General features: G+C 42.8%; 1 protein-coding gene across 4 annotated transcripts in view; it reads left to right on the top strand.

Moving 5' to 3' along the window:
• The window catches only part of sulf1 (sulfatase 1), a 35,532-nt gene that overhangs the window by 6,931 nt on the left and 1,386 nt on the right, over positions 1 to 27,215 (top strand). The window contains exons 2-20 of one of the 4 annotated variants that reach the window (XM_035653622.1): positions 7,175 to 7,473; positions 8,098 to 8,337; positions 8,968 to 9,119; positions 11,834 to 12,003; positions 14,952 to 15,102; positions 15,184 to 15,359; positions 15,576 to 15,704; positions 16,326 to 16,382; positions 18,686 to 18,812; positions 20,901 to 21,108; positions 21,542 to 21,788; positions 21,897 to 21,993; positions 22,100 to 22,194; positions 22,371 to 22,442; positions 23,249 to 23,421; positions 23,524 to 23,666; positions 23,814 to 23,937; positions 25,410 to 25,443; positions 26,579 to 26,629. In XM_035653622.1, the coding sequence (XP_035509515.1) occupies positions 7,299 to 7,473; positions 8,098 to 8,337; positions 8,968 to 9,119; positions 11,834 to 12,003; positions 14,952 to 15,102; positions 15,184 to 15,359; positions 15,576 to 15,704; positions 16,326 to 16,382; positions 18,686 to 18,812; positions 20,901 to 21,108; positions 21,542 to 21,788; positions 21,897 to 21,993; positions 22,100 to 22,194; positions 22,371 to 22,442; positions 23,249 to 23,421; positions 23,524 to 23,666; positions 23,814 to 23,937; positions 25,410 to 25,443; positions 26,579 to 26,629 (2,621 nt within the window). In that variant the 5' untranslated portion in view covers positions 7,175 to 7,298. The remainder of the gene's footprint in view (positions 1 to 7,174; positions 7,474 to 8,097; positions 8,338 to 8,967; positions 9,120 to 11,833; positions 12,004 to 14,951; positions 15,103 to 15,183; positions 15,360 to 15,575; positions 15,705 to 16,325; positions 16,383 to 18,685; positions 18,813 to 20,900; positions 21,109 to 21,541; positions 21,789 to 21,896; positions 21,994 to 22,099; positions 22,195 to 22,370; positions 22,443 to 23,248; positions 23,422 to 23,523; positions 23,667 to 23,813; positions 23,938 to 25,409; positions 25,444 to 26,578; positions 26,630 to 27,215) is intronic. The other 3 variants (XM_035653629.1, XM_035653609.1, XM_035653616.1) reach the window with 3 other exon arrangements.

The raw sequence follows: 27,215 nt of genomic DNA, 5'->3' as shown, positions 1-27,215 counted from the left end.
TTTTTTTTTTACAATATAAAAAAAGAGGACTGAAGTCACACTTCTGTATTGCTATTGAACCTGGTAAACTGTCACGCTTTAATATAAAAATAAAATCTATCTTGCATCTCTCTTTCTCTCGTTTCCTCTTTTTCTCTTTCTCTCTCTGTGCCACCAGGCTGCTGATTTCATGGAAAAGAAGTCAATCTCCTTATTCTTGACAATTACCTCAGTGGAAACCCATTGAAGCAATTTGCCATAGCTCTCTTTTGTGGTAAAAGGAATAATTTATCTAGGGTTTATTTGACGAGTCAAAGAGACAAGAAAGCCACCCGTGAGCGAGCAATACATTCTCCTCCCTCTCGCTCCGACTTTCTCTGGAGCTCACGCAGGCTGATAGAGTGTTTCTGATGGGAGTGCGGGTTTTGACAAGAAAGTGGCTGGAGGAATATAAATGCGCTGTATTTTATTCATCTGAGGTCGTCTATCGCTAATGGTTTCCATTCATGGTTAAGAATAGATTTAACAAGAAAGTGCTTGCTTTAGGCTCATATCATGTAACGGTGGCGGCTGATCCTCTGATTGTGATTCCATGTTTTCATATCACACTATAAATCAGAGGAGTGGTTTCCCTTTCGTTCACTCTCTCTCCCCTTCTCTCTCTTTCTGTCACCCTTTTCTTCACCCTTTTCTTCACCCTTTTGAATGGTAAATCTGCTTTTCCACTTGAAAAATTGAACCTCACTTGAAAAGCAAGACTCCTGGAAGAACAGTACATGTTTCAGGAAAAGTGTAGAGAAGCATTGGGGATCATGTATTTTGATGTGTATTTTTATTATATTAAGCACATAGGAAAAGCTAATACTAATGCAATACTGTCCCACTCATTTTGAACAGCAGGGGCAGAAATTGGCCTCTCAGAATTTTCATCAAGGCACTAAACATAATGATTCCAGTCGTACTGACCGACACAAAACCACACTTGTCAGTGTTACCAGCATGAGGCTTGGATATAAAGACCTAAGCAGAGGGTGTCCATAGTTAAGGATATGAACACTTAAATACACATCACCTTCAGGACAGGAACACACATGCACACACACACAAACGCAAATAAATACAGGCAGCTTTCCCCATTTCTGAAATGACCTTGTGTGTTTTTTAATCATTTCCCTCTTAGCGTTCTCAAAACCGCCTCATGATTTCCAACGACCACCTGGTGGCCCGCAAGCCATTCCCACTTTGAAGTCTTTTGGACCAGGATTCATTTAATTATACATTAAGATGCATCCATAATATTGATGGGGTGGCCTGGCAGCCTTGGCACTACAAAGGGTCTCTTACCAGGTCCGAGAGAAACATGAGGGGTTTAACTAATAGCCGTGAATGCACTCACTCCAGGTTCACATTTCACTGAATTGAGGCCATTCTTCTTCATTAAAGTGGCCTGCGTTGTACTCCAAACACACCGCATACCAGTGGATGTGAATAATTTCTAGCTATAACATCGGAAGTTTTATAGTTGTAACATGGTCGCAACGAAGATTCTGAATGTGCCTGTCAAGGTTAAGAGTTGTGTAGCCATAAACATGTTGGAACAAAGAGCCAGTGATCTCTCCTCACTGCCGTGTGCTTAGTTTTCTCACTGGAACTTTGTCATAGATCCTACTCCAATTTGGGCATTTTGGTCAAACAAATCAGTGGAGTTAAGAGTCTGAAAACACCAAGGTCTGAGCATTTTCCGAGTGCATGCCCACAGCCAACTGAGTGCACTGGGACAGAGCTCTCCTTCAGTCAGCTCAGTGTGGCTGACGGGCGGGTCTTGGTGGGTACAATGTGCTGCCCTTGGCCTGCCGGGCACAGCGGACCCTGACACAGGCCCTCCTCAGTGTAAAAGGCCCTCGTCAGTCCTCATGGCAGCAGACCAGCCGAATTCCCTCGGATTAGAGAAATATTTGGACAAACCTTAATCTAAGGCCTCACAATAATCATTTTTTCCCCCTCTTAAATGGAGAAGGAGCAATCAGCCTGCACTGAAAAATGTCACTGGTCTGATTTAAAATTGTTGTTCTCCATCTATGTCTTTTCTGCTGTGTCTCTCAGATCAGTTTCCAATAAACTATATCTCTACTCTGTCAAAGTTGTGACTGTATGCAGAAAGGCCTTATGGCCATCATTGTTGGCCATGAAGCCTATAGTCACAGAACTGCCTACAGAATTCAGACTATGCCATTAGACTTTAATTCCCCTCTCTTTGCCATTGTTCATCTGTAACTTGGCTGCCTTAGAGATGGACCAGGCAAATAGAGAGGGGGCAAGAGAGAGAATGAACAGGAATAAGAGGGGATTTGATGTGCTTTGAAATGGCCATTGTCCTTAATATTAAGGGCCTTTTATGAATGACTGATTTACTTTAGTGGTGAATGGCATCTGGTTTGGGTTTGACTTGCATCTTGTTTTGGGAAGGTGAACCCCCTCACCTCGAAGCACTCCATGTTAAGTTAAATAAGATTTAAGTCCATGGGCATACACACATTAGAGGAATGCTTAAAGCGATACATGGTTTCATGACTGTCAATCAGTGTGTTTTTCACAGAATATTTCCCTTCTGTGTCTTCTCAGTGCATCTGCTGTTTTTCAGTGACAGCTGATAAATGCATAGGCTGCCACTGCTGACAGAAAAGAACCCAAGCCAGATGCAGCCTGTTTGCCATTGCTGAAATGAATATGCAGGCCAATCACAACCAGGCTTTTACAAGACTTTTGTTACCTTTATACCTCTTCAATGAGCCCCCTCCACTCATTTTTTTTCTTCCCTCAGAGTTTCCCCTCTTAACCCCTGTGTGTGGGTAGCCTCAGGTTGCTGAGGTTAGGTTAAACAAGCCACCATCAAAGCCATATTACCACTCGGGTCAGAGGAGGGTCGGGGTGCAGCAGGGTGTGTGGTTTGAGGCCCTAACTTGAGGGCACAACTGCCAACCAGCCAAGAGTACTGCCCTGAATGGTTACACAAGCAGCAACTCTATTATGTTCAGCTTTACTCTGTGCACAAAGCACAGCTGTCTGTGCAGCCATACCAAATCACTGAGCAATGCTGCATGTGCCAAAGGAAAGTAAGTGAAAGAGCTGTTTTCTCCTTTACAATCATGAAAGTAAAGATTAGTAGGGTGTTGAGGTGTGCTAAAAGTCCCTAGTGTTGATGGCCATTAATCTGAAAATTGCACATCTTTTATGTATCTGGCAGCTGTGTGTCTGAAAACTCCATAGTGGCCTTTTTGTTCCAGTCCTTTGAACCCCAGGGCATTTTACGTTCCTCCCATCCCTCCCCAATATTCTTCTTCCAGCTTAACCATGATGAATACAGTAAAGGCTCATTTAAAGGGTCATTAGTGCTAATCCTCCAAAACAATGAGGACGTAGAAAAAATGTGCCCCCTAGTCCTCCGACTCTGTCCAGGAATAAAGATCTCTTGTCTGTTCCACAGATGTATAGAAGAAGCTTGTTCTACTTATATCTTGCTAGATGAGATAAATAAATGACTGATTCAAGATAAATGGTTTATGAAAATGACATGAAATATTAATCTCAAAGTTCTCAAAGGGTTCATGTAATTGGCAACATGCATTTTGGAGGCATAAGAAGCAGTGACCATAACAGAGCAGAGGTTCAAACGCCGACTGGATAATAACTTTAAGATTATAGCACATTTGCTCATATTGTGTCTTGTGTTTACAGTGTACGAGCGCCCTAGTTTGAGTACATCCGGTGGGAGGTACCTTCCCTGCTGCGTGTGTGCAAGTGGGCCTGAGGGCAAGAACCCTGGATAACGCTTTTTTAAGCCTGTGTACAAAACAAAACACTCAGAAGTGACTGTGTTTGAACACACTGACCTAATTCTGTTAATCTGATGCAGTTAATGCTGATAATCAGGGATAATTAAAGAGGTATTTAAACAGTCTAATCTGCACACTTTAAATACTCTCCAACTTTCAAATCTGAAGCAGATTTAATATACATATTGATCAAATATATTGATCTGCAGTTAATCTGTCAAATTCTTTTTTCCTCTAGAGCAGTTCCAATGTCATTTCTGAGTGACTTTATTATGTATATTTGTGTATGTATTTGCATCCATGCACTAAAGCAACACAGACCATAGAATATATTAATGGTGCACTCATCACCCTCCCTGCAGCCACTGGACTTAATTCTGATAGAAGTACACTCAGACTGAGGCTGTTTTTAGGGCTTGACTATTTCTTTTTTTCTACTTTTCTTTTCTCCATTTGAACAGGAAACTTGCTACATGTTCCATAGGTTTTAATACTGCCATCCAACTGCCAGCCATCAATCTACCACTGCTCTACAAACGACAGCTGCTCATCTTTAGACACTAAGTGACACGTCTTGTCACTTAGCTGGTAATTTCCTCTAGCAGCTTAAAGCTCTATATGTCATGTTAAAATGTAGTCAGGTTACTAAAGATGCTAAATAAAAAAAAAAACTGGTGATGTTTTCTTTGAAGAGGTTTGACTTTGAGATAGATAGCTGTCAAGTGATCCAGGGGTGCGTTTGGCAGACGCAGAGCTGCTGGGATCCTTTTCGTCATAAGTGAACTTCAAATGACCTAGCGAGGAAAGTGGATCGGTTGAAATTGAGTTAGGATGAGAGGTAACCCAAAGGACAGCAGCTGTGTCTTTTTGCCAGCATAACCTCGGCCCACATCCCACTGGTCGTTATGCATGGCACATTATTAGCCCTGCCATCTCAGTTGTTTCAGACAGTGTAGCTATTGATACCACTATAGTTAACCACATCAGCACCACAAGGTTTGTATCAGATTCCACAATGAACCTTCTTGTCTGTTTTCTCACTTCTCTAAGTCGCATGAAGAGGCTATTGCTGAGAACCATTGGCATGTTAAATTGAATTCGCACTGGGTGCTAACATTAGATTTGTGCTGCGTCTATTGTTTCTGGGAAGCTTTCCCATTCATGTAGGAGGAATTGGACCCTCACAGCAGGAGCATTGTTTTTGTGCTAGAGAATGACTTGTGTGTGTTGTTGTGAGTGTCTTATGAGTTTATGCATGTCAGCATATGTTTGTACAGTAGTTTGTGTTGTGTGTGTAATTCACTGTGAGGTTCTGTGCACTCTGCCACCCTGCACTGGAGGGGTGTTTGTCCAAACGGCGCCAATGTTTGCACAAGGCTGTCACGATGACTGGGCCGGCTGGCCCGGACAAGGCTCATCTGAAACGCAGTGCAGACTAAAGTGCTCTTAAAGCTCCATCTGAAGCCCTGCTTATCACAGATAACATCTAACTGGAGGGAAAACAGATAACTAATACAGTACAAGGAAAAGAACATGACTTACCTATTTACCCATTTGATATGATTGTAGAAGATCATTTTGTAGTTGTATTAGGTTATGTATGGCCATCTGTTTAGCACATCAATGAGAGCAAGTGTTTGCAGATGTAGGCTTTTTCTTGTATTTATGTGTGCATACCTGTGTGGTAGCTGGACAAATAAACATTGTGATACAGTATGTAAGGACTGATATGGCAATGGTCATTAGTATGTATTATTCTAGGCCTCATCCATCTTGTCATTCTTTCATCATCCTCTACCGTCAGCCTACCGTTAACACTAATCTGAACAAAACCCAGGATAGTAAAAGTAGATATGCAACATTTTTGAAAGGACTAAAGCCACATACCAACATAGTGCATTATTGACAAACATAATTTGCATTTCACATTTTTAAAAACAATGATGCCATTATGAGACAGATACTATAAATGATGACTTATTTTAGGTTATAGTTTTGAGTCATTGCCTGTGGGGGCTGGCCCTTTGTGGAAAGGGTGGAACCACCCAGTGAGCTTTGTCCAGGCTCAGGTGTCCTAGACCTGCCATTTGTTTTCAGGCCATTAACTCAGAATAGCGAACAGTATGATGCCACTCAGTGGGATTGCTGTCCATAAGGCACTTTTTCACAGGCAATGATGGAGAACTCTGTTACAGCGTCATAGTTCAGCTCACAGCCACAAGCCTTTCTGTCACACATATTGTTGTCACTGAAAGTTATCTTCAAATTTAAATCATCTTTACATTTTTGTCCTGTGCACTTGATCTTGTCAGGATACGGTGGATTAATGGATCAACATTTGGAAATTAAGTGTGATCTCTCTTTTGGTGACATGCATCATATCTATCTTCTTCTGAAGTTGAACTTAGCGCTAGTATAAATTTGACACTGTTCCCTGGCTTTTAGGTAAAGGGCATGCAGACTTTTAATGACCAACCGTGGCATTGTAACTGAGCAAGAAGCTGCAAAGTGCTATAATGACTCAGTGGTAATCTGTGATTGGCGACAGTGGCACTGGGGTTAATGTAGCGGAACCCTCTCTCCGCCTCCCGTGCCCCCTAACCCCCTCCCCCCTAGTGTGGTCCCATCCTCTCCACCGGCCCTCTGTCACGCTTGACTCACCAGGGGGTGACTTTTGAGTGACAGGTGGAAGGTGGACCGTGATTGGCTGACGCAGGAAAGTGGCTGTGGGTGTTTGAGTGTGGACAGCCAATGGCACGGTCTCGGCACAGTTAGCTTAAAAACAGCTCTCCAGTAGTGATAGAGACTTTTTCCGTGTGTGAGTGTGTGTTATCTGACACAGAAGGAGAGGGTGAAAAAGCACAAGGTGAATATGAGAGGAGACCAAACAAAATGAGACCTATGGGATTCTCTGAGGTGAGATCTGTGTTTCTAGATGTTGTTATTTTGTTTTATTTATTTTTTTCAGTTTAGGTCAGGAGAGTTGATGTTGAGGGATTTTATTTTCACAGGAGACTATTGATGGGGTTTCAGTCAGGATGCAACATATGTTGAAACTGTTGAGTATGTTTTCCTTGGTGGACCATCAACGGCTAAAGCGCAGGATAATCTCTTTTGGCTTCTCTGTTTATGGATAAACTGTTGTATGAGTATGATTTGTGACCAGATGCACACAATTTATCTGAAGTAAATATGCTTAAATGTTCCTAGAGGGAATTCAGGCTTTTCTCTGACTTTCTTTATGAGAATAATATGCAATTCTCTCTCGTTCTCTCTTACTTTAAAATTGCCCACTTTATATCTCTTTACCCTGTGTTCCTTGTTGTAATGTCTCTGTGTTTTGTCTTTCTGTCTCTTTGCAGTCGACCACAGCTGTGAGAACTGCACGGGTGTGAGTGAGTGGCCTGGCTGGACCTCTTCGCCCTCCCTTCATCTCTCCATTAATCCTCCCATCTACCCATCCCGTCTCTTGTCGTCTCAGGCACCATGCTGATGCAGTGGCTGGCCTGGTTGGCCCTGCTGTCTCTGGACTGGGCTCCAGGCAGCTGGGCCTTCATCACCACCAGGGCTCAGGGCCTGAGGGGTCGCATCCAGAGAGACCGCAGAAACATCCGGCCCAACATTATCCTCATTATGACTGACGACCAGGATGTAGAGTTGGGTAAGGCTGGCTCCCTTCCTGGTCTTCCTGGAATTCTATGGGCCTATTTATTTGTTTTTTTTTTCCTTACTCAAAAGAAAACTTTTTACAATGTTTCTTATATTAATATATGTGATTTCTTTTCTTTTTTTCTCTATGTACAAGGATTCAAAGTTATTGAGTTATTTACAATACAGGGTTGTATAAAGAAATTCAATTATAATTTATGCTACCTATAAAACAATCTTAAGTCATACAAATAAAAAGATATATAAACTTGTATGATGAATATGCTATCTTAATCAATTTCTTTGTCTTTGTGGGTATTTGCATCAGGATTTATGTGGTCTTCATCCACACATGAAATATTAAGTAGAGGCCATAAGCCAGAGCCGAATGGCCATCTGGCCTATTAACTGCTGAATTCTAATTATTTGCCTCTCAGAGAATTCAGTAAGAGAAGGCCAAGTGATCTAAATAGAAGGAACTGTGTTTATCAACATGAAACATTTCATTTTTAAAAAACTTTGTCATGAAGTATATTGGCGCAACCTATTTTTTCTAGTATTAAAAATGCATGTAACAAAAATAAGATTTCAGTGAAATTATATCACTGAAGACTGACCTCCATACCTTGTCCTCCAGGTTCTCTACAGGTAATGAATAAAACCCGCAAGATCATGGAAGATGGAGGCACAAGTTTCACCAATGCCTTTGTCACCACACCCATGTGCTGCCCGTCACGGTCCTCCATGTTGACGGGCAAGTACGTCCACAACCACAACACCTACACCAACAATGAGAACTGCTCCTCCCCTTCCTGGCAAGCTCAGCATGAGCCACGCTCATTTGCTGTCTATCTCAACAACACCGGCTACAGGACAGGTTAGTGAACAAACGCATGCAATCACATATAGGCACTTTTTTACGTGCATTAAAGGCCTGCTGTAATAATATGGAATTATCGCATTTTTCAGGTTATGATTGGGTACCATCTCACTTTTTGCCAAGATATTGTCAATCCCTGCCAGCTCAAATGTCCTGCTGGCCTCTCTATTTTTACTCAATGTACATTTTATAGTAAGCTAGAGTCCACTGCCCTGCCTGGCTGTCTTCTGTGAGAAATGCAAACACAGTGAGCGTGCCAGGTCGCTGTCATGTCCCATCAGACAGTGTCTGTGTGAGTGATGGGCAGGCGTTGGACTGGGCAGCTCAGTGGGGTCCTGTGGGCTGCAGCACGGCCTGCGGTTTTCGAGCTGATGCGTTAGTCTGCAATTAGCTTTCTCTGGGACCGGCTGGCTCCCTGCCCAGCCTATCTGAGAATGCTGTGCAGTGAAGCCAGGGAAAGAGAGACAAGCAAAATGTATGCGTCACATACTCGCGGACACCGATAAGGTCACACCGATGCACAGAATTGAGATCTTCACAGCAAAAAGCTGACTAAGAAGACGTACATTTATGGCCTAAGACTACATGTAAAGAAAACACTCAATTCTCTCTCCTTCTCTTCTGCAGCCTTCTTCGGCAAGTACCTCAACGAGTACAATGGCAGCTACATCCCACCTGGGTGGCGCGAATGGGTTGGATTGATAAAAAATTCCCGCTTCTATAATTACACTGTCTGTCGGAATGGTTACAAGGAGAAACACGGTGCCGATTATTCCAAGGTATGTGTTCCCATCATTTCCAAAAAGGGACCATTAACTCAATCACTCATTTGTTTTCCCTTTATGACCTAATATAAAGAATTCGCCTGACAAATTGCAGGTTCCAATCCACTTATAAATACAGACAGTGAAACACTTCAATTATCACAATGTTGTGATCCAGGCTGACAGGAATTCTCATTCGAGAATTAAAGGGAATGAGCTGACTTTAGGTGGCGTCTACTCTTTCTGCAGAATCCTTTTATTATGACGCGCCTTACCTCAACATTTAGACACTGTAAAATTGAAGCACCTTTATGAGAAGCCAATGTTGCCTGTGATAAGTACCACCCTGCACTTGTTTTGTCTCTCTTTCTGACTGTCTACCTTGTTCCTTTTCTTTTTGTCCCCCTATTAAGTTTGACAGAATGATTTTTGCTATAATAAGCTACAATATAAAAGGAGGGGTAATTTAACTTTACCACTCTCAGACTCTAGAGATGAACACTGTGGTTACATTGTGTTTTTGTGGCTCTGGATGGCCATCATTCATCAATCTTCCTTTAAATGTTTTTGTAAGAGCTGTCAGTTTGTTTTCGCAGCTCTGTGCCAATATCTTCCCAGGTAGCGTAGTCCTGGGTACATGAGGAATCCATGAGGAGGGTTTATAGTTTGGATACATGTCAAGTTTCAAGATGGCCTGCCCAAAAGATGGGCAAACAAATGTTTGGACTGCTATTCCCCTGCCAACTTGGACTGAGGTGTAAAGTTACCCACAAGCTGAGACCAAGGTGTTTACAGGACATGGGCTTGGTCAGCAGATTGTGGTTTAAAACCAAATGGACACACTATTTGCTATTTACTGCCAAAACCCATTAACCTGTTACCACTAGGACAAACACAACTCCTCTTTTTAGATCCACACAGGGTGAGAAGGTCATGTATTCCACACAGAATGCAGCTGGCACACCAAATCATTGTGATTATATGAGGCACTTGCCCAGTGATTTCATTCAATTTGCTCCTATTTGATTTTCCGTCTGTAGGAGGATGAGTTCATTGAGGATAAGGCCTTTGTCAAAGACCTTTTGTGTGAGGTTTAGTTTGAAAATATGATTCATCCACTTTTTTTCTTAAAATTCCATGACAGAAGTCAACTGTCATAAAGACAAAAAGCAGCCTGCTTTGCAAGCCAGATGTGATACATTGGTGTCATGAGTGCTAACAGAAATTTCCACCCATTAGAGATCAAGCTGCTTGAAATGAATAGACAACTCCTCATGTACACATCTTGTAAATTCAAAGTCTCAAAGCTACAACGCCCTGTTGGCATTGACAGTCAAACCACGTAGGTTGTTCTAAAACTTAAAATATTAAAATATTCATTTTAAATAGTTGAATGTCACTGGGGAATTAATCCATGTGTAAATGAGTTTGTATTATGTGACTGCCACTTAATACTCATCATCTACAAATAGTTCTGGGAAAGGTGATACTCTTGACCTCTCTGACCAATTTATAGCTGCAAGGTATTCCCCATGACACTGTCACTTCCTTTTGACCTGCCAGAACCCTTAGCAGCAGTGGCTCAGATTTTTCGAGAGTTGGTAACAGAGAAAACAAGTATGGCGATGCTTTGCCAGCTTCCATGGGCATGTGCAGCCGCCAGGCCATTAAAGTTGGCCTGGCTATAAAGCCTATTAATAGAGACAGAATGAATCAGCCAAACCCACTTCTGACATTTCAGGGAAATCACCCTTTACCCTTTCATTCTGAACCTGGCACTCCCTTCCGTATGTTGTATGCCAGACAACGGCATGCCAAAGCTGCAGGTAGAATGGTTAATCTACAGTTGGAAACTTGGCAAACATTATTGTGATTTTAGTTAAGGGTGTGACCTACCGTACATTTAAAAAAGACTCCACCACGCTTGGAATAAAGGTTTTGATAAAATGTCATGCCTGTGGGTTGTTTGGTGTGACAATTTCTCATTTCCTGAGTCTAAGCTCTTTACAGGAAGTTACACTTGCCACGAAAAGTTGAAAAACAGAGCACTCAGAGTCTTGGGGAACTTGTTTCTTTCCCATCTCCTGTATACAATTCATCACTCACTCCAGATCATCTCCCCAGTACTGCCTTAGGCTTGTATCGTTGTATGCCTGATTTGTGTGTTCCATTATCTCCCAGAGTGAATCAATGAGAAGGAAAGAAAACATATGCTGAGAGAAAAGGGATAGAATAAAACTAAGCTAAATAGTAGGAGAATGGATAGCCAGGAGAGGAGTAGAGGGGTGGGAGCTGTCATAACAACATACCATTTCAGAGCACCAGGCTCCTCTCACCATCAAGTGGTGTCACATTCAATAGTGCAGAGATTCACTGATGAGGCAACAGCCCATATACTGTATACACATACACACACAGACTCAAGCGCACACTCACATTTACACACACAGACACACAGACACGCACACATACACACACAGGCAAGCTGCCAGCTGTTGACTCGACAGATTGGTAGTGTAGTGTACTCAATGCCCCCAGTTCATATCCCCACTGGCCCCTCTCCATTTATTTGAAAATGACTAGACGAGGGAAGGCAACATATCATAGTGATTGGACTGCGTTTTATCAAAGCTTGTATTGTTTTGCATTTTTCCCCAGTTCCGTGGGATTTTAGCCCTGCAGCACCTACTAACTCCTATTTATTCATGGTATTTGCTCTCTTTTTCCAGGACTATTTCACAGATCTGATCACCAACGACAGCATCAACTTTTTCCGCATGTCCAAGCGGATGTACCCTCACCGTCCTGTGATGATGGTCATCAGTCACGCTGCTCCTCATGGCCCAGAGGACTCTGCTCCACAGTATGCCGAGCACTTCCCAAATGCTTCGCAGCATATGTAAGTTACACTCAGGCTTATATTATCACACATATACATCAAACACATACATTCATCCTTCCTCCATTGGACTTTCAACCCTGTAAAATTATGAAAAATGAATGTTTAGGCCCCTTATTTAGACATTATGTACACAGACATTCTGGCAGCTTTCATCTGCTGCCATATGGAATTTTTCTAGTTAGCATCCAATTTGAGTTTTTATGATTTGGTGTACCTAACATTATTACAATGCTCACGCCCCTCAATCCCCAGTGATGACAAGTTGCTTAGAAGCTGCTAGGGCCGACGACTCGGCAAGCGTGAAATCAAAATGATTTATCATCCAAGAATAGCTGGGGCACATACCATTAAGAAGGATCAGGGATGGCTTATTTTACAGAGCACTCTCTCATGCCAAGCCCACATCGGCCTCACACAACTCTCATTGCTGAGTTAAAGCAGTGCTGCAATACTGTTCCATGGCAACATGCCATCTCTTGGTGGACCCTCCAACAGGCTCCCAGGATGCACTAGTCCACTGGGTTGGGTGGAGGGGGATGGTGTTTTCTAGAAGTAGGTGTAGCGTTCAAGGCTGCCTTTTCTACTCAATATTCCTCTTTCTTTCCCAGTGCTTTCAGTAGTTCCCACATCCTTCCTCTCACTTTCTATCCACTTAACATTCCCCACAGTCTGTTTGCTCTCTTCCTCTATCTGTATATCTCTGTTTGTGCCTGTCTCTCTGTTTATCTGTCCCTCTGTCTCCAAGTGTCTTGTCTCTGTTTTCTCATCCCTTGCTGCTCTCCCCTCCTGTGAATTTTCGCAAAGGACTTCCTGATCCTGTCCATATCAATCAGTAGTTTCTCCCCGCGGCTCTTGGGACGAGAGGAATGCATTGTGCACTCTGGAACACCCTTTGTGACATTATTAATTTATTTTTAGCTCGAGCCACCGGGTGAAGGGTGTGGGACTGGGGCCCGCGGGTGAATAAAGGGGTTGCCCCAGTGATTGTGTGTAGGTGCAGTATGTGTGGAATATGTGGTGTGGTTAGCTGGTTGGTATGGGTGGGTGTTTGTTTTGGTGTTTGTTGACTACAGTCTATAACAGACTTTTTTTTCTCTGGCAGATGTTGTGAAACAGTTTATAATTAAAATGTTGCCACTGTTCTGTTTTGTGTTTGAGTGGGTTCAAGGGGCTTTAGTTAAATTTTTTAAAAAATCTATTCAGGAACTGGTAAGGTCATCCATTAATGGAAAGACATGACTGAAAATCTGTCTGGTCTGCCACTTTTTGACTTTGCAGCAGATGTCATATACCTCTAATTCGTAATGTTCAGAGTTGGGAAGAGACTCCGTGGCAGTAAAGGAGGAGCCACCTCATAAATCAAATGAGCGTCTGTACTTTTGACAGCAACAATAGCAGGGGAGGGTTTGATGTTAATGTCATTAACATTCCTCGGCTGAAGGTGTTTTTACCCTGTCTCTTAGATGTATGCGAAGCTCCTGACTTCTTTTAAACACTATAGATGTGCTGCGGTTTCTCAATGGCATGTCTTTTTTACAGCAGGGAGTGAATGGAAGTTATTCTGGTCGTCGCTCAACAAGTTGCTTTAGGGAATGTCACTAATCCTCATGCGGGATGTGTCCATGTTAAGTTTTGTAAGGTCAGGAGCCATTCTGGGGTGAACAGCAGGCCCTGGGCTGCTGTAATCCAGGGCTAATACCACAAAACATGACCTATATATGACAGGTGGCAGGTGTGACCTCTACTATGGACTGGTTTTATTCCACTGACCCTTGCATTCCTGGTTCCCTGGTGCCCAGGGCCCCATACCTTGGTGGCCCATTGCCCAGAGACAGGTCCCTTTGTGGTGCTTATTAGACCGCCTGGCTAGGTGGGTGAAGAGTTCACCCTTCTCACAAAGCAGGCCTGAAGGGAAGAGGGCAGAAGGCAGCTCACTCAATCAGAGCAAAGCAGCTCCCATAGCAGGTCTTCATTAACTATCTAAGTCTTGATACTTTGTCCAGCGGCTGCTTAGTCAGGTGTGGAACCTGTTTGTTTATGGTTTGTTTATGGTTTGTTTATGGTTTGTTTATGGTTTGTTTATGGTTTGTTTATGGTTTGTTTTAGGAGTGAATTACTTATAGTAAAAGGGACATTATTGGTTATTGTCACGTTACATTCCAACATTACAGACTATAAAACTGACTAACAAAGATTCTGGGGCTAACTTCACATGCTTGTAGTATAATTCATCTACTATTTTGCTTTGGACTGCAAAACTTTGCAAGAAACAAAGTCAACTTCAAATGTTTGTCTACTGTTTATCTCCCTCATTTGCTTTACAACTAATACCGCAGACAAGTGAACAGCTCCTCTCAGCTATAACTTCACAAACAAAACAGCTTCTCAACCCCTGTTGCTCTTTTTGCCACTCTTGTTTTTCCCCCCATTTCAAATGACCATGACTTATTGGGTTTTTGGTCCAGAAGTTGTTGCAAACTTGACTTTGGGGCCTATTATTTTCTTAAGCATGTGCCAACCCTCAAATGACTTGTCTGTGCCAAGAGCGCAGTGGAGCAAGGAGACTCTCGTCTCTGTGCGAGGAGAGAGATGGTCGAAGAGAGGTGTGGAAAAACAGCTAAGGTGCTGGCTGCTGACTATTAAGAGGTTTCCTTCAACAAACAGAGCAGCTATTGATGTGTGTCAAACGCAGTAGACAACTATGGCACCTGTTACTGAGCAGTAGTTTGTGAAAAGTAGCAGACAGGTGTTTTTTGGCATCTTAAATGGGGTCTTCATAGCTGTTACATGCTCTGATAACTCACTTCTAGACAAACACCCATAAATATTTTCCTACTTCTATGCGACTTCATCAGGCACACAGTAAACATGTATATTCTATCAATTCTAAATACAGGCAGTTTTTTTTTTAATGTCTCCTCTCTCCTTCCATTGTGCCCTCCTAGCACCCCCAGCTACAATTATGCCCCAAATATGGACAAACACTGGATCATGCAGTATACAGGCCCCATGAGACCCATCCACATGGAGTTCACCAACTTCCTGCATCGGAAGAGGCTGCAGACACTTCTGTCTGTGGATGACTCAGTGCAGAAGGTAAGTGTAATTATTAATGGATTTTTATATCTGGGTAAGTCTGTTGTCTATCTTCTCATCGTCATTGATTATTCTTTCCAGGTGTATGAAATGCTGGAAGAAACTGGAGAGCTGGATAACACTTACATCATCTATACAGCAGACCATGGCTACCACATTGGTCAGTTTGGATTGGTCAAAGGCAAGTCAATGCCTTATGACTTTGACATCCGTGTGCCATTCTTCCTGAGAGGGCCCAATGTAGAGCCAGGAGCAGTGTAAGTCCAAGCAACAACTAAACACATTATTCAGTTTTTTGCTTACAAATTACATCGAATCCACATTGTGAAAGATCAAGAAAGAACTGTACTGTGTGTACCTTGATGTTCTCCGTCTGAAGTTTTACCCTTGTTTGTTCAGTTTCCTTGGTTTTGTTTTTTATTATCACTGTGTGTATTTCAGAAGATTAAGTAAACTTGCATGTATTTCTTTAGAAATCCTCATCTGGTGTTGAACATTGACCTAGCTCCCACGATCCTTCACATTGCTGGGCTGGACACCCCTCCAGACATGGATGGAAAGTCCATCCTTAAGCTGCTGGAACAAGAAAGGACTGGCAATAGGTCTGTATGGATCCATCATGCCATGCTGTAATGGATATTATGTACAGTAATTGCACAGTGTGCATGATATGTGCAACAGTCCTGTTCGTTTGCCGTTATTCAGCAGATGCAAATTTCCATAGCCAAAATAATTGCTTTTGCTCCAGCTGAGCACAAAGTGGGTTCAGGGCAATTTGGTGGATTTTCCTTGGCTGTGGGACTTTGGCTTGGATTCACTGAGGTTCTTCTAATGAAGGTTCCCGTAGAATTTGTTTGCAAGTTGAATCATTTGTTTTCCCAGTAAAACCCACAGTACAAACAGTGTCCAATGTGAATGCAAAATAATTGTCACTTACTAGATATTTTTTCAAAAAGCTAGTGTTAATATATCTGTCTATATCTGTAAATATCTTAAAGGAAAAAAGTCAGTTACATTGGAAAACATTTCCAGAGCAACAGAAAGAACTGGGATAATCCATTTAATGCTCAAAGAGCATTTACACTATTTCCTTAAACCCACAAGGTCTTGAGCTTTCTATGATCAACATAATGTTGGCTAGCTGAATGCCCAACACACTCTAGCTGATGCTGAGTGTATAGGCCATATGAATTCTATAAACTTTGTGCGTTTTGTTTTTCCAGATTCAAACCAAACCGGAAACCCAAAGTCTGGAGGGACACATTCCTGGTGGAGCGAGGGTAAACTGGGGTTCTTTATTCCCTTTCCACAACACAGACACATCCATGTCATTGTAGAGCATTGTGTGTCACACAAACCTGACAAAACATTTCAATGAACCCAAAATCTGCAAGGCTCAATGCACGTTCCCCCTTCCAGCAACACAGCAGCTTTTCCCAGTTATTTGTTATCTGACAGACATTTCCTGACCACAGTCGGCTTGGAAGGCACTGACGGTGGAAGAGGTTGAAATATTGTAAGTTGTTTGCTAAAGCTATAAGCGGCTGGCAAATTATGACAGTTCACGCAAGAGGCGCTGACACATGCATAACCAGGTCATTTGATCATTTACAAGAAAAACAAGCTGAGTCTTTGTCTTCCGAAGGGGCCTTGTATATATTGAGCACATGATCGGGGGCCCTAAACCTGACTTAGCCTGCTGTTCCTGCGCTGGCGGAGACAGACGGAAGATACATTTCAGTAACGTGGTAGAGCTAGACACGCGCAAAATAAACAAAGCCCAGCCAGTCTCAGGATGATGTTACCTGAGGAATGGCTAGAAGGCTCAAACTCAATCCACTCACAGGACATGTCACCAGCTCCCCCAGTGTGGAATGCAGCAGCCATGCTATAGCCAACACTTGACTGTTTCCCCCAAGACTGTTTTCTTTGTAGTGCACGCGATCGCATACAGTAAATGCTCTCTCAAAAAAACCCTGTCAGGTCTTTATTTAACCTCTCCTCTGCTGCCAGATATATGTTGCAGAAAATGATACCTCCAATCTGACAGCCGGCTTTTGTTCACTTAGCATGTTAAGCTGTGTTAATGCCAGAGGTACACTGACAGAAACCTGACAACATGGAGAGAAATAATCCCATCAAGCTTGTCTTCGTGTGATACAGATTGCCAAAGGAAAAAAAAAAGGTTCAAATTAAGTAAATAAGAAAGGAAAGACATAGGGGCATTGGTAGGAAAATGAATGGGGGAGAACAGTAACACTGGTTGCGGCCAGATTGTGCTGGCAGCATGTGTAATGATACTGTATATTACAGTATGTCATGTTCTCCCGTACAGCTGCTGTTTTTCCCCCACTATCATTTCCTCACAATCCCTATTTTTTTCCAAATCGCTGGCTTGGCCCTCCCATCTCCTTTCCACTAATTTGCTCATTTGCCAGCGACTACGTCAACATCAGTAGACACGTATCCAAGAATGTAAAATAAGCACTAGTTAGCTCTGCTGCCCCGCACACACAACATTCTCCTTCTGGTGTATGTTTGCTTGACAGAAGAAGTAGTGGGTCTGTGGACTGCTGTGTATGAAATAAAAAGAGTGTGACCTCTGACCTGTAAGGGCTTTAGCTCTTTTAATCCATTCTTCCATTAATCCATACTGTTTATAGGAGGCTGTCTGCTTGTGCGCTTGTCTCTAAAGGCGGAGATTAGCCTCCACAGACCTTTCACTCTGTCTCTCAGGCACAGATGTAGTTGCACTCAGACACAGTAGCTAATGTTTTTTGTACAGTTCTCTCACTGGTCATGTGATACGCTCTGTGATTTAATATCCTCACATGACCTTATAGTACTGTACCTCTGAGCCTGTGAAATGCTGACTGACAGCTGGGACTGACTATGTTGTTTGGGAATCCAATCACCTACGTAATGCAGCCATCAGGGAGTGACATCGAACAACTGTTAGCTCTTTAATCACCCTTGGCTGAAGGCAACAGACTACAGCCAAGCCAGTGTGTGAACATTGGCTGTTTTCCCCTGGAACAGAGTGGTATACAGGATCAGACAAGACAACAGCCCTACTCTTATAGGGGACAGGTTGTTCTGTGCTTCGTTGTCGCCGTCATTCTGTCTGCGTGTCGCGAGCAGCCAGGCCATGTTGGCAGAGAGTTGGGGATAGAGCAGGGGATGGGAGGTGGTTGGCATCGCCTTAGCAGGGACTCAGCCAGGCCTTGTGGTGGTAGCAGAGGAGAAGGGGGCAGGGCAGTTGAACGTGATGCCAAGCCAAGGTCAAACAGCTTGGCCCAGAGCTGAGCACTGGTGTGAGGCTGAGCTGAGCTCCATGCCCAGACCCTCTGGCACAACACAGATGCTACATAACTTATCCATTCACTGGCTATGACCATGAGAAGCACACAGGAGTGGCCATGACAGAAAGTAAAAAACAGGAAACTCTTAAAGCAAGTAAAACTTTAATTCCGCTCACTGCAGTTCACTAATACTTTAATAGTTTTATAGTGTATTTGCTCCCTGAATAAGTCCTTTTGTTGATGCTGATTTCCTCTTAATTCTCTTTACTTGTGTCGTGCAGAAAGATCCTGAGAAAGAAGGATGACTCAGTGAATACTCAGCACACCAACAGCCTTCCCAAATACAAGAAGGTCAAAGAGACTTGCCAGCAGGCGGAATTCCAGACACCCTGCGAACAGCCTGGACAGGTAAAACAAACACGCCCATTTGCACAGCTTATTTCTGTAAACTTTTGTGAGCAGAAATGAGTTCCCCCGATATCCACTAAGGAAAATTTCTTCAGTTTTTTTTGTACAGTAATGAGTACCTCTCTTGAAGTGACCTCTATGCTGCCTGTTAAACTATTCCACAGAGCCTCAAATTAAATAGTCATTTACACTACATCAGTTGGTTCATAACAGGATTTTGCACTGCTTTGTGGTGCATTCATTTGTTGGTACTTCCCTTTCATCTGTGCCAATTAATTTCCTGGCAGACCAACATCCAAGTAGTACAGTATGTGGCCTTGCATACAAACCAGAACATTACAAATTTTTACAAGTTTCAGGTAGCGTTAAATGATGGGCAGGGTTTCTGAGGGTCTGACTAATGCAATCCAGATCCAGTTTATGGTCACATAAATGTTTGTATATAACAATCAGTTATTTAAGTCAGCGATGGACCAATTTCTAGTTGAGCTCAGCAGTGTGTGAGAGTGGGTACAATATGTATGTGCACTTGTATCAATGCACAAAAGATGTGTAGCAATAAAACCATTTACAGTATACATCATATGTAGCTGCATTATCAAGAAGAATAAGATTTAGTCATAAATGGCCCGTCTGGCATGATTTAACATGGCCTCCCAGTGAGTAGCCTGAAAGCCAGTGGGGTATTTAGTATGTCTTACTAAATTACAGTGGGGGTGGTACTTACACACAGCAGGCAAGTGCTTCATCTCTTATTCCTACTCCTCTTCCTCTGTTGACTTACCTCACTGTCACAGAAATCCTTGGCTCAAACTGAGGCATTGTATTGAAATAGTTAAAGGGATGTTCAACAAGGACATTAAACCTCAGCCTTGAACTCAATTTAGGTTAAAATGAGAGAAGTTTTGTTTTTGAAAAGCTGTAAAAGTTGCTGCCTCTCGAATATGACCACACGATTTTGGTTCAGACAGACCAGAAATTTAAAAGAGCACAGCCTCTATTGTGTTTTTGTCACAGAGCCGTTGCGGTCCCTCCGAAACGATCATGTGATAACGGTATGGGTTTGTTGTGTGTACATAGATTTACTCACCAGGGACATGGAGAAACCTCTGTTACTGTATGTTTTTCAGGGTACATGACGGTGTGAGTGACTTGCGGTACTTTGGGTCTTACTCTTACCACTCCTCTTCCCCAGTTTCTCATCCATCTCTGCTGCTCCAGTGGTACTGTTTAGTCTTAAAAGCACTCACAGGGGGGAGGGCGAGGGAGAAGGTTAAAGGAAGACAGATTGTTTTCATCCCTGAGTGACATTACATCTCTGTCTCTCTCCCTCGGTTCTCTCGGTTTCTCAAATACTAATATAACAGCTCTGTTTGGCCCATAAGGTCTTCGTCACTATATGAGCCTTCAAAAAGAAACCTGATCTGCCTTATGGCCCTTTGTTTGGACCCTCATTCCCACACTCACCACTGATGGTCTGTGTTGGGTTCTGCAGATGTGTCTCTTTCATTTATACCAGACCTAACCAGCGGTGCTACTCACAGAAATTAGCCTCAACTTTCTTTTCCTAGTGTGAATGAATGTCAAGACACGCAGGATGTAGGCAAGTGCGTGGATATGTATTTACACAATTACACTGGTGACGCACTTGGCACAGACATACCCAGTGTGAGAGTGATAGGGGTTTCCACTTTATTTTCTAGACACCAGACAGGCCCAGTTCATCTCATGTGGTTGTTTTGGTTTATCTTTCCTGCTGCTTTTGGATGCCATTCTTTCCCACAGACTGAGATTTTCCTGATATATTTGTCAGAAGCATGGGTTTCTCAACAGTTTCTAAAATCACATCAAAACAAAGTCTTGTCTGAGATATTGGTAACATCTATAGCAAAACCAGAAAATCTGTTTATTGCTAAAGTAACACGGAACATTTCCAAAAGAGATACAGATCAGGGACATTTTGGATTGTTCAAATTCCTGGAAATCTACACATAGAAATGAAGTTAGAAGAGAAAAAAAAACCTGAAAGAATTTGTGAGTGAATACTTTTTCTCCTTGTTTATTTCTGCTTTTGGTTGTTGTTGACAGAAGTGGCATTGTGTGGAGGAGATCACAGGGAAATGGAGGATACAGAAGTGTAAAGGCGGTTCAAAAGAAGGCTCCAGGAAGAGGGCCCGTAGCCTGAGGCCCCGTAGCAGTTACGACAACAGAGAGAGGGTCTGTGACTGTGGGGACGCTGGCTTCAAACCCTCCAGATCGGACCGCCGCTCCCAACGACAGCTCTCATCTGGCCAGCGTGAGTAGACACGAATGTGTTATTTCTTCATCAAATAAGAATGGTCAATTCAAGTAAGATTTTTGTGGTTATTTCAGTTTAACAGTAGGGGATCTAGCATAGGCAGACTGCTTCAGTTAACATCCAGCCATTTCTTAACTCATAACATCGTATTGATGTCTGTCTCTCAATACCATTTGAAGAAAAAGACGTCTGTGAAGGCTCAAGGCTTGACTTCCTGTAATGGATTTTTATGCTCTAAAGGGAGACAGATGCACAGAAAAGGCAAACATCCTGCACAAGTCCAGCAATTTGTTCTGTGGATGTTGTCTTGTGTGTGTATGTGTGCTGTTGAGATTGTGGTTTTGAATGGTTTGATGCCCTCTAGTGTTGTTAAGAAAAGGTGCAACTCAAGCATTGGTTGACTGATTTTTGTTGTTGTTGTTTTTAATAGGTTATCGGCCACGTTTTGTCCACACCCGGCCAACCAGGTCTCTGTCTGTAGAGTTTGAAGGTCAGATATATGACATTGACCTTCAAGCAGACGATCAGTCAGCTGTCCGCCGCCGTGTCATCTCAAAGCGCCACTACACCCACGAGGGCACAGCGTTTGATTTGGGCTCAGATGATGGTTCAGAAGAAATGCTGGCAGATGACACCAATGCTGTGGGATACGCAAACTCTGTGAAAGTTACCCATAAGTAAGAAGGCAGACTCCCTTTAAATTGAATCTCATTTCCAATACATATGAACAGTATGTCTGTGATGAAAAGAGCAGTCTTTGACGGGTGTTTTTGCGTCTGTTTCAGGTGTTTTATTTTGGTGAATGACAGTGTGCATTGTGAAAGAGAAATCTACCAGTCCTCCAGAGCTTGGAAAGACCACAAGAGCTATGTGGACCAGGAGGTGTGTACGAAACTCAGACCATAAGCCTGGCACTCACTCAAGGTCAATGATTTGTCATAATAGATCAAAGATTATTGATAGTATTTGTTGCCTTTTTTAATCCCAGATTGAAGCACTTCAAGACAAAATCAAAAACCTCCGGGAAGTAAGAGGCCATCTGAAGAGGACACGGCCAGACGAGTGCGACTGCGGAAAGAAGAGGTTAGTCTTTTGAATTTAACCTTCAAAATGCAGTTCTGTCCTTCATGCTATTTCTATGCAGACTGTTTAGGTATCTATACCTTCTTTAAGACCTGATGCCAAACGCTTATTGGAGTCCACGCCTAAAAAAAGTGTTCTGTCTGGTACTTAGTCTCTTTCTCTGTTTATAAAACCAGCTATTTTAACAAAGGAGACAGAAACAAGGCAGAAAGATTGAAGAGCAGGAAAGATCAACTCCATCCATTTAAGTGAGTTTTCTCTTCCCCTTTAATGCGCCATTTAGTGTCACCCCTTGCCTTGTTTATTAATAATGACCATGGCTTGCAACTTCTATAGAAAAATATTGTATCTTTATAATGGTGTTTGACTGTACATTGCTGTTGTCGCTGAATATCTGCATGTTCACTGCATGTCACGTTTAAACATAAAGCTCACCTTCATTTAGATGACTTTGTAGTTCCCAGATCACCAACCAGCATGTGTGTGTTTTGAGTGTGTACTGTGGGCTTAAAAAAAACTGTTCTAAATGTTATCTAGCTATTTTCATTCAGTGTCCCTTGTACTGAATGGAGTTTAAATGACAAAGCAGATGTATGGCTAGGGACCTTTTTTGTGTGTGTGTGTGTGTGTGTGTGTGTGTGTGTGTGTGTATGTATGTCTGGAAGTGATTGAGTCGCATGGAAAGATAGAATGACTCAACAGAGGGGGAAATCAGTCAATCCCTCAAACACAGTGATCAACTTGCACCAGGAAACATTGGGAACAGATTATGCCAATACAAAGCAGCTGCTTTTTTTCCTGCAGTGCCTGCTCTGTGTTCAGGCAAGGAGGAAGAGGGGGACAGTGGCTAGAATATCATCCCAGAGAAAATTGGACATAGCGAGAGCTTAAACATAAAAGTAAACAGAGTGTCACATCCTGGCATCGCTGGTGCCTTCTGGAAGTCCCCCTCCAGATCTTCCATCGCTGCGGTTGCTGGCATTAAAGAGGATAGGAGCTGATGTCATCTTTGCATTGCACCATTTTGTAATTCTCTCACGTTCCTGTCCGACAGGGAGGCTGCACAAGAAATTGACGGGAAGGCCCAGTTGTACAACGAGATCCGCAGAAGGAAGAAGGAAAGAAAAGAAAAGAAGCGGCAGAGGAAGGGAGACGACTGCAGCCTGCCTGGCCTCACTTGCTTCACACACAACAATGACCACTGGCAGACTGCTCCCCTCTGGTCCTGTATGTATTTTGACTTCAAGCTCATATTTGTACGGCCTGTTAAGATATTTGTTAGTAGCTGCAGTGGAATTGACTGTGATGAATCTCTCAATTATTGTCTAGTGGGTGGATTCTGTGCGTGCACCAGCTCCAACAACAACACCTACTGGTGCCTGAGAACCATCAACGAGACCCACAACACACTGTTCTGCGAGTTCTCCACTGGCTTCCTGGAGTACTTTGACCTCAACAGTGACCCCTACCAGGTGGGTGAACATCTGTCTGCAGTCTTTCAGGCTGTGCTTCCTGTCTATATCTCTCGAACCGATTCCATTGGTCCCTGCATTATCAAACTAGCACTTCAATAGTTTCTGTGTGAAAGTGAATTTCTTGTGTTTGTTTTACCTGTGCAGCTGACCAACGCGGTGTATGCAGTGGATCGGGAGGTACTGAACTCTCTCCACGCCCAGCTGATGGAGATGAGGAGTTGTCAAGGTTACAAGCAGTGTAACCCTCGCCCAAAAGGCTTGGATACAGGTAAAAATGCTCATTTTCAGCCTGTTAATTCTTCCTACCAACCTAAAAAAGTTTGTTTATGTGGAGTGTTACACTGGGCTTAGTGGTAGTTGTTATGTCAACAATGACTGAAACAGATTTTACAAACAGAAGAATTAGTGAAGAGAACAGATGATTAAATTTGAATTAGGTTGAGTTGGGGGGAAAAAAATAGATTGACTCTTTCAGTCGTGGTCTTCTGTTGTGTTTTGAATCTGTTTCAGTCTCAGTGGTGTGTGTGTGCACATATCTGCATGCTGCATGTGTTTGGGGATGATCCACTCAGTGACATGTGCCGATATTTCAGGTGGAGGTCCAGAAGTCATCACCGAGTCCAGTGTGTGTGATGTGTGTTCAATATTTGATTCATGATGACACATGAGAACACACTCTGACCTCTCTTTCTTTCTCAGCCGAGGACCTTCGACTCTGCTGGAATATTTTCCCCACATACACACACTGAGTTCCAGTGTTTTGAATAGTATTTTACAGTAAAAGTAAACCCATATTACATTTGTATGTCCTGGCCATCGTCCGCATTGTGACTCACTGTGTGCTAAAGATATTATTTGGAGGATGCTGTCATCACAGCAATTGAGGCTGTCACTTTATTGGAGGCCGTCAAGCATCGCTGCTATAATCAGCCACGATATTTTAATTTTTTTTTACTACCACTGCATGGTCCAAGCATCCTTACAGAGCAGACATCCCAGGGATGGAGGTGGTTAATAAGTAAAACCGTGATGACCAAAGCCTGTAAGGTTCGTGTGTGGCACGGACTGGCTGCGTTGTTTATGTCCTGGGGATAAAAACTTAATGTCTGTAATTACCAGCTGGAGAGTGGAGCACTGGAGCGGCCAAGCTGCTCTGAGAAAACTGATTGTGTTTCAGTGCTGGCATGCTGGACTTGTCAAAACTGTGCCAACACATGTCACATAGCAGCCTAAAATCTCTTACTTGTACTGGCTGCCCTTGCTCGTTGTGATGCCAGCATCGTGAACCAGTGAAATTGCCGTTTTGATGTTTTTGTTGGAGGAATAGGTTATTAATATTTAACTTGCCCGGTGAAATGGATCTAGCAGTCACTTGCATCTATTTACGCAGTGTGAGTTTATCACCTGACTGGATAACCCTTGTGTGTGTTTTTGCTTTGAAGGGGAAACCCCGTTGAACTGCACACCTAACAAACACTTCAATTCTGATCAATCCTCATCCATCCAGTCCAATCATATGACTTCTCAAACAACTTCTCCCTCTTTTCAAACCCAAATCTCTTTTCTCCTCATTCCTCCCTTCCTCCCTTCCTCATTCTGATCATCCAATAATTGCATTTCTCCGTAGGGAGTAGCAGCCGTGCATGAAGAAATCTTCAGTGTGAATGATCTATTTATCTCCCTCCCATATCTCCTTGAATCAAAGCATTAACAATCGATTGCTCTTATTTTTCTGATCAGGAGGTAAAGATGGAGGAAGCTATGAGCCACACAGGTATCCACCAATTTTTGTTTCTCTTCAGTGGCTTATTTCTTTAACACCTGCATGGGCCGATTTGTCTCATTCCCACTAATACATCCATCCATGGAGTGCTGGCGCTTGATCTGTGGCTGCATGCTGGGAACACGCTAACAAATCATAACTGATGATGTTTTTTTTTCTCATTAAAGCAGCTTCATTTGTTGTCACCTCTGTGCACACCACCTGCCTTCGCTTTTATCTGCTGCGTGATGTCAGTCTGCAGCTATTGAAACATAGAATCAACAGTTCAGATATTCTCTGCTGCATATTTTCACACCTTTCTGCTTGTGCAACGTTTATAGCAGTTGTTGAAATACAGACTCAAAGTTGATCCTTTTTTAGCTATTCTTACGATAGCATGGCTAAATAAGAATTAAGAAGTCGTACAGGGAGGTGCTGAATATGTGCTTCTACTTAAGACCTACCCAAGCATCAAGTGCACGTGAATGACAATGCATGATACTGTATCATCCCCCCTCATGCATCACATTCTACATGAAAGCCCAAAGGATGAAATCAACATTTTGGGAAATGAGCTTAATTGCTTTCTTGCCGAGAGTCAATGAGAAGATTGATACCACTATCGTCTGTTTGCTAAATATGAAGCTTCAGCCAACAGCTAGTTAGCTTATCCTGGCAGGAATCTGCTTAGCAAAACCTCAAAAGCTAATTAATTAACCTGTTATATCTTGTTAGGTTTTTTTTTTTAGTCCTGCTAGCGGTTTCCCAGTGCTAAACTAAGCCAGTTGCTTCCTGGCTGTAGCTTCATACATGTACTTAACAGACAGATATGAGAGTGGTATCCATTATCTTCTCTCACTCTCGGGCGGCGAACAAATGAGCAGATTGTCCAAAATGTCGAACTATTCCTTCTTATATCATGTTCAAATATCCACGTAGTCCTGATACCAGTCCATCTATTCCACATAGTACACAGTCATCATCACATTAGTTTTTACTATTACGATTGCAGATCACCGGTCATATTTTGTCAGTTGGCCATTAGCTACAGGTAGGTGATCGTGGACCATTTGGTGCGTGGATCCTCTCTGTCCTCTCCAGCTGGACTTTGCCCTTTTGACCTCTGTTTCTGGCACCTGCTTACCAGGCAACAGCAGCATCGAAAGTGGTCAAAGAGGAGACCAAGCCTCTCCTTCCTGTGAGTCCCTAAGCCTATGTCCAACCATCTCCGTTCTCTAGCTGCAGTAGTTACAAGAAGCTGATCTCACAAAGAAAGCCAGCGTAAAGTGGCGCTGATCTTCTCCGCAGTTTTTACCTGCAGACATCAAACTGAGCCAAACTCTTTTAGCCTTTGCTGTGATTTCCTTTTATCTGCTGCTTTTTCTGATAGTAATTTAAATTCCCTATTTTTATGGCGGGGGGGGATACAGCATTCAGCAGCAAGCTCATTTTCTTATTTTTTTCCTGAGCATCTTCTTGTTTTGTTGATCACATTTTTGTTTCCTCTGTGTTTTTCAAGTTCTTTTATTCCAGGTTGCCTGACTTTGCATTTCAACCCAGTCCAGGCTTATCATTAACTATGCCATTCCGTTTTTTTCTTTTCTTGTGCAGCTCAGTATGTTAGTCTATCACGATGATCATCATTTTTTTTTCTTTTCAGTCTGTCTTTCTAATGTGAATTTCTAAGGCAGCATGTGTTTGCACTACTCATGGCTTGAGCTTAGTGTGGGTGCTGTGTTTATCTAGTTCATCTAATGCTGCTTTGGAGTGTGTGTGTGTGTGTG

This window comes from Morone saxatilis, unplaced genomic scaffold (genome assembly GCF_004916995.1).
Source record: "Morone saxatilis isolate NCDOM2014 unplaced genomic scaffold, NCSU_SB_2.0 Contig0, whole genome shotgun sequence".
In the NCBI taxonomy this organism is placed as follows: Eukaryota; Metazoa; Chordata; class Actinopteri; family Moronidae; genus Morone; species Morone saxatilis.
Note: the sequence above shows the minus strand (reverse complement) of the source record. Positions and strands in the feature narration are given on the sequence as shown.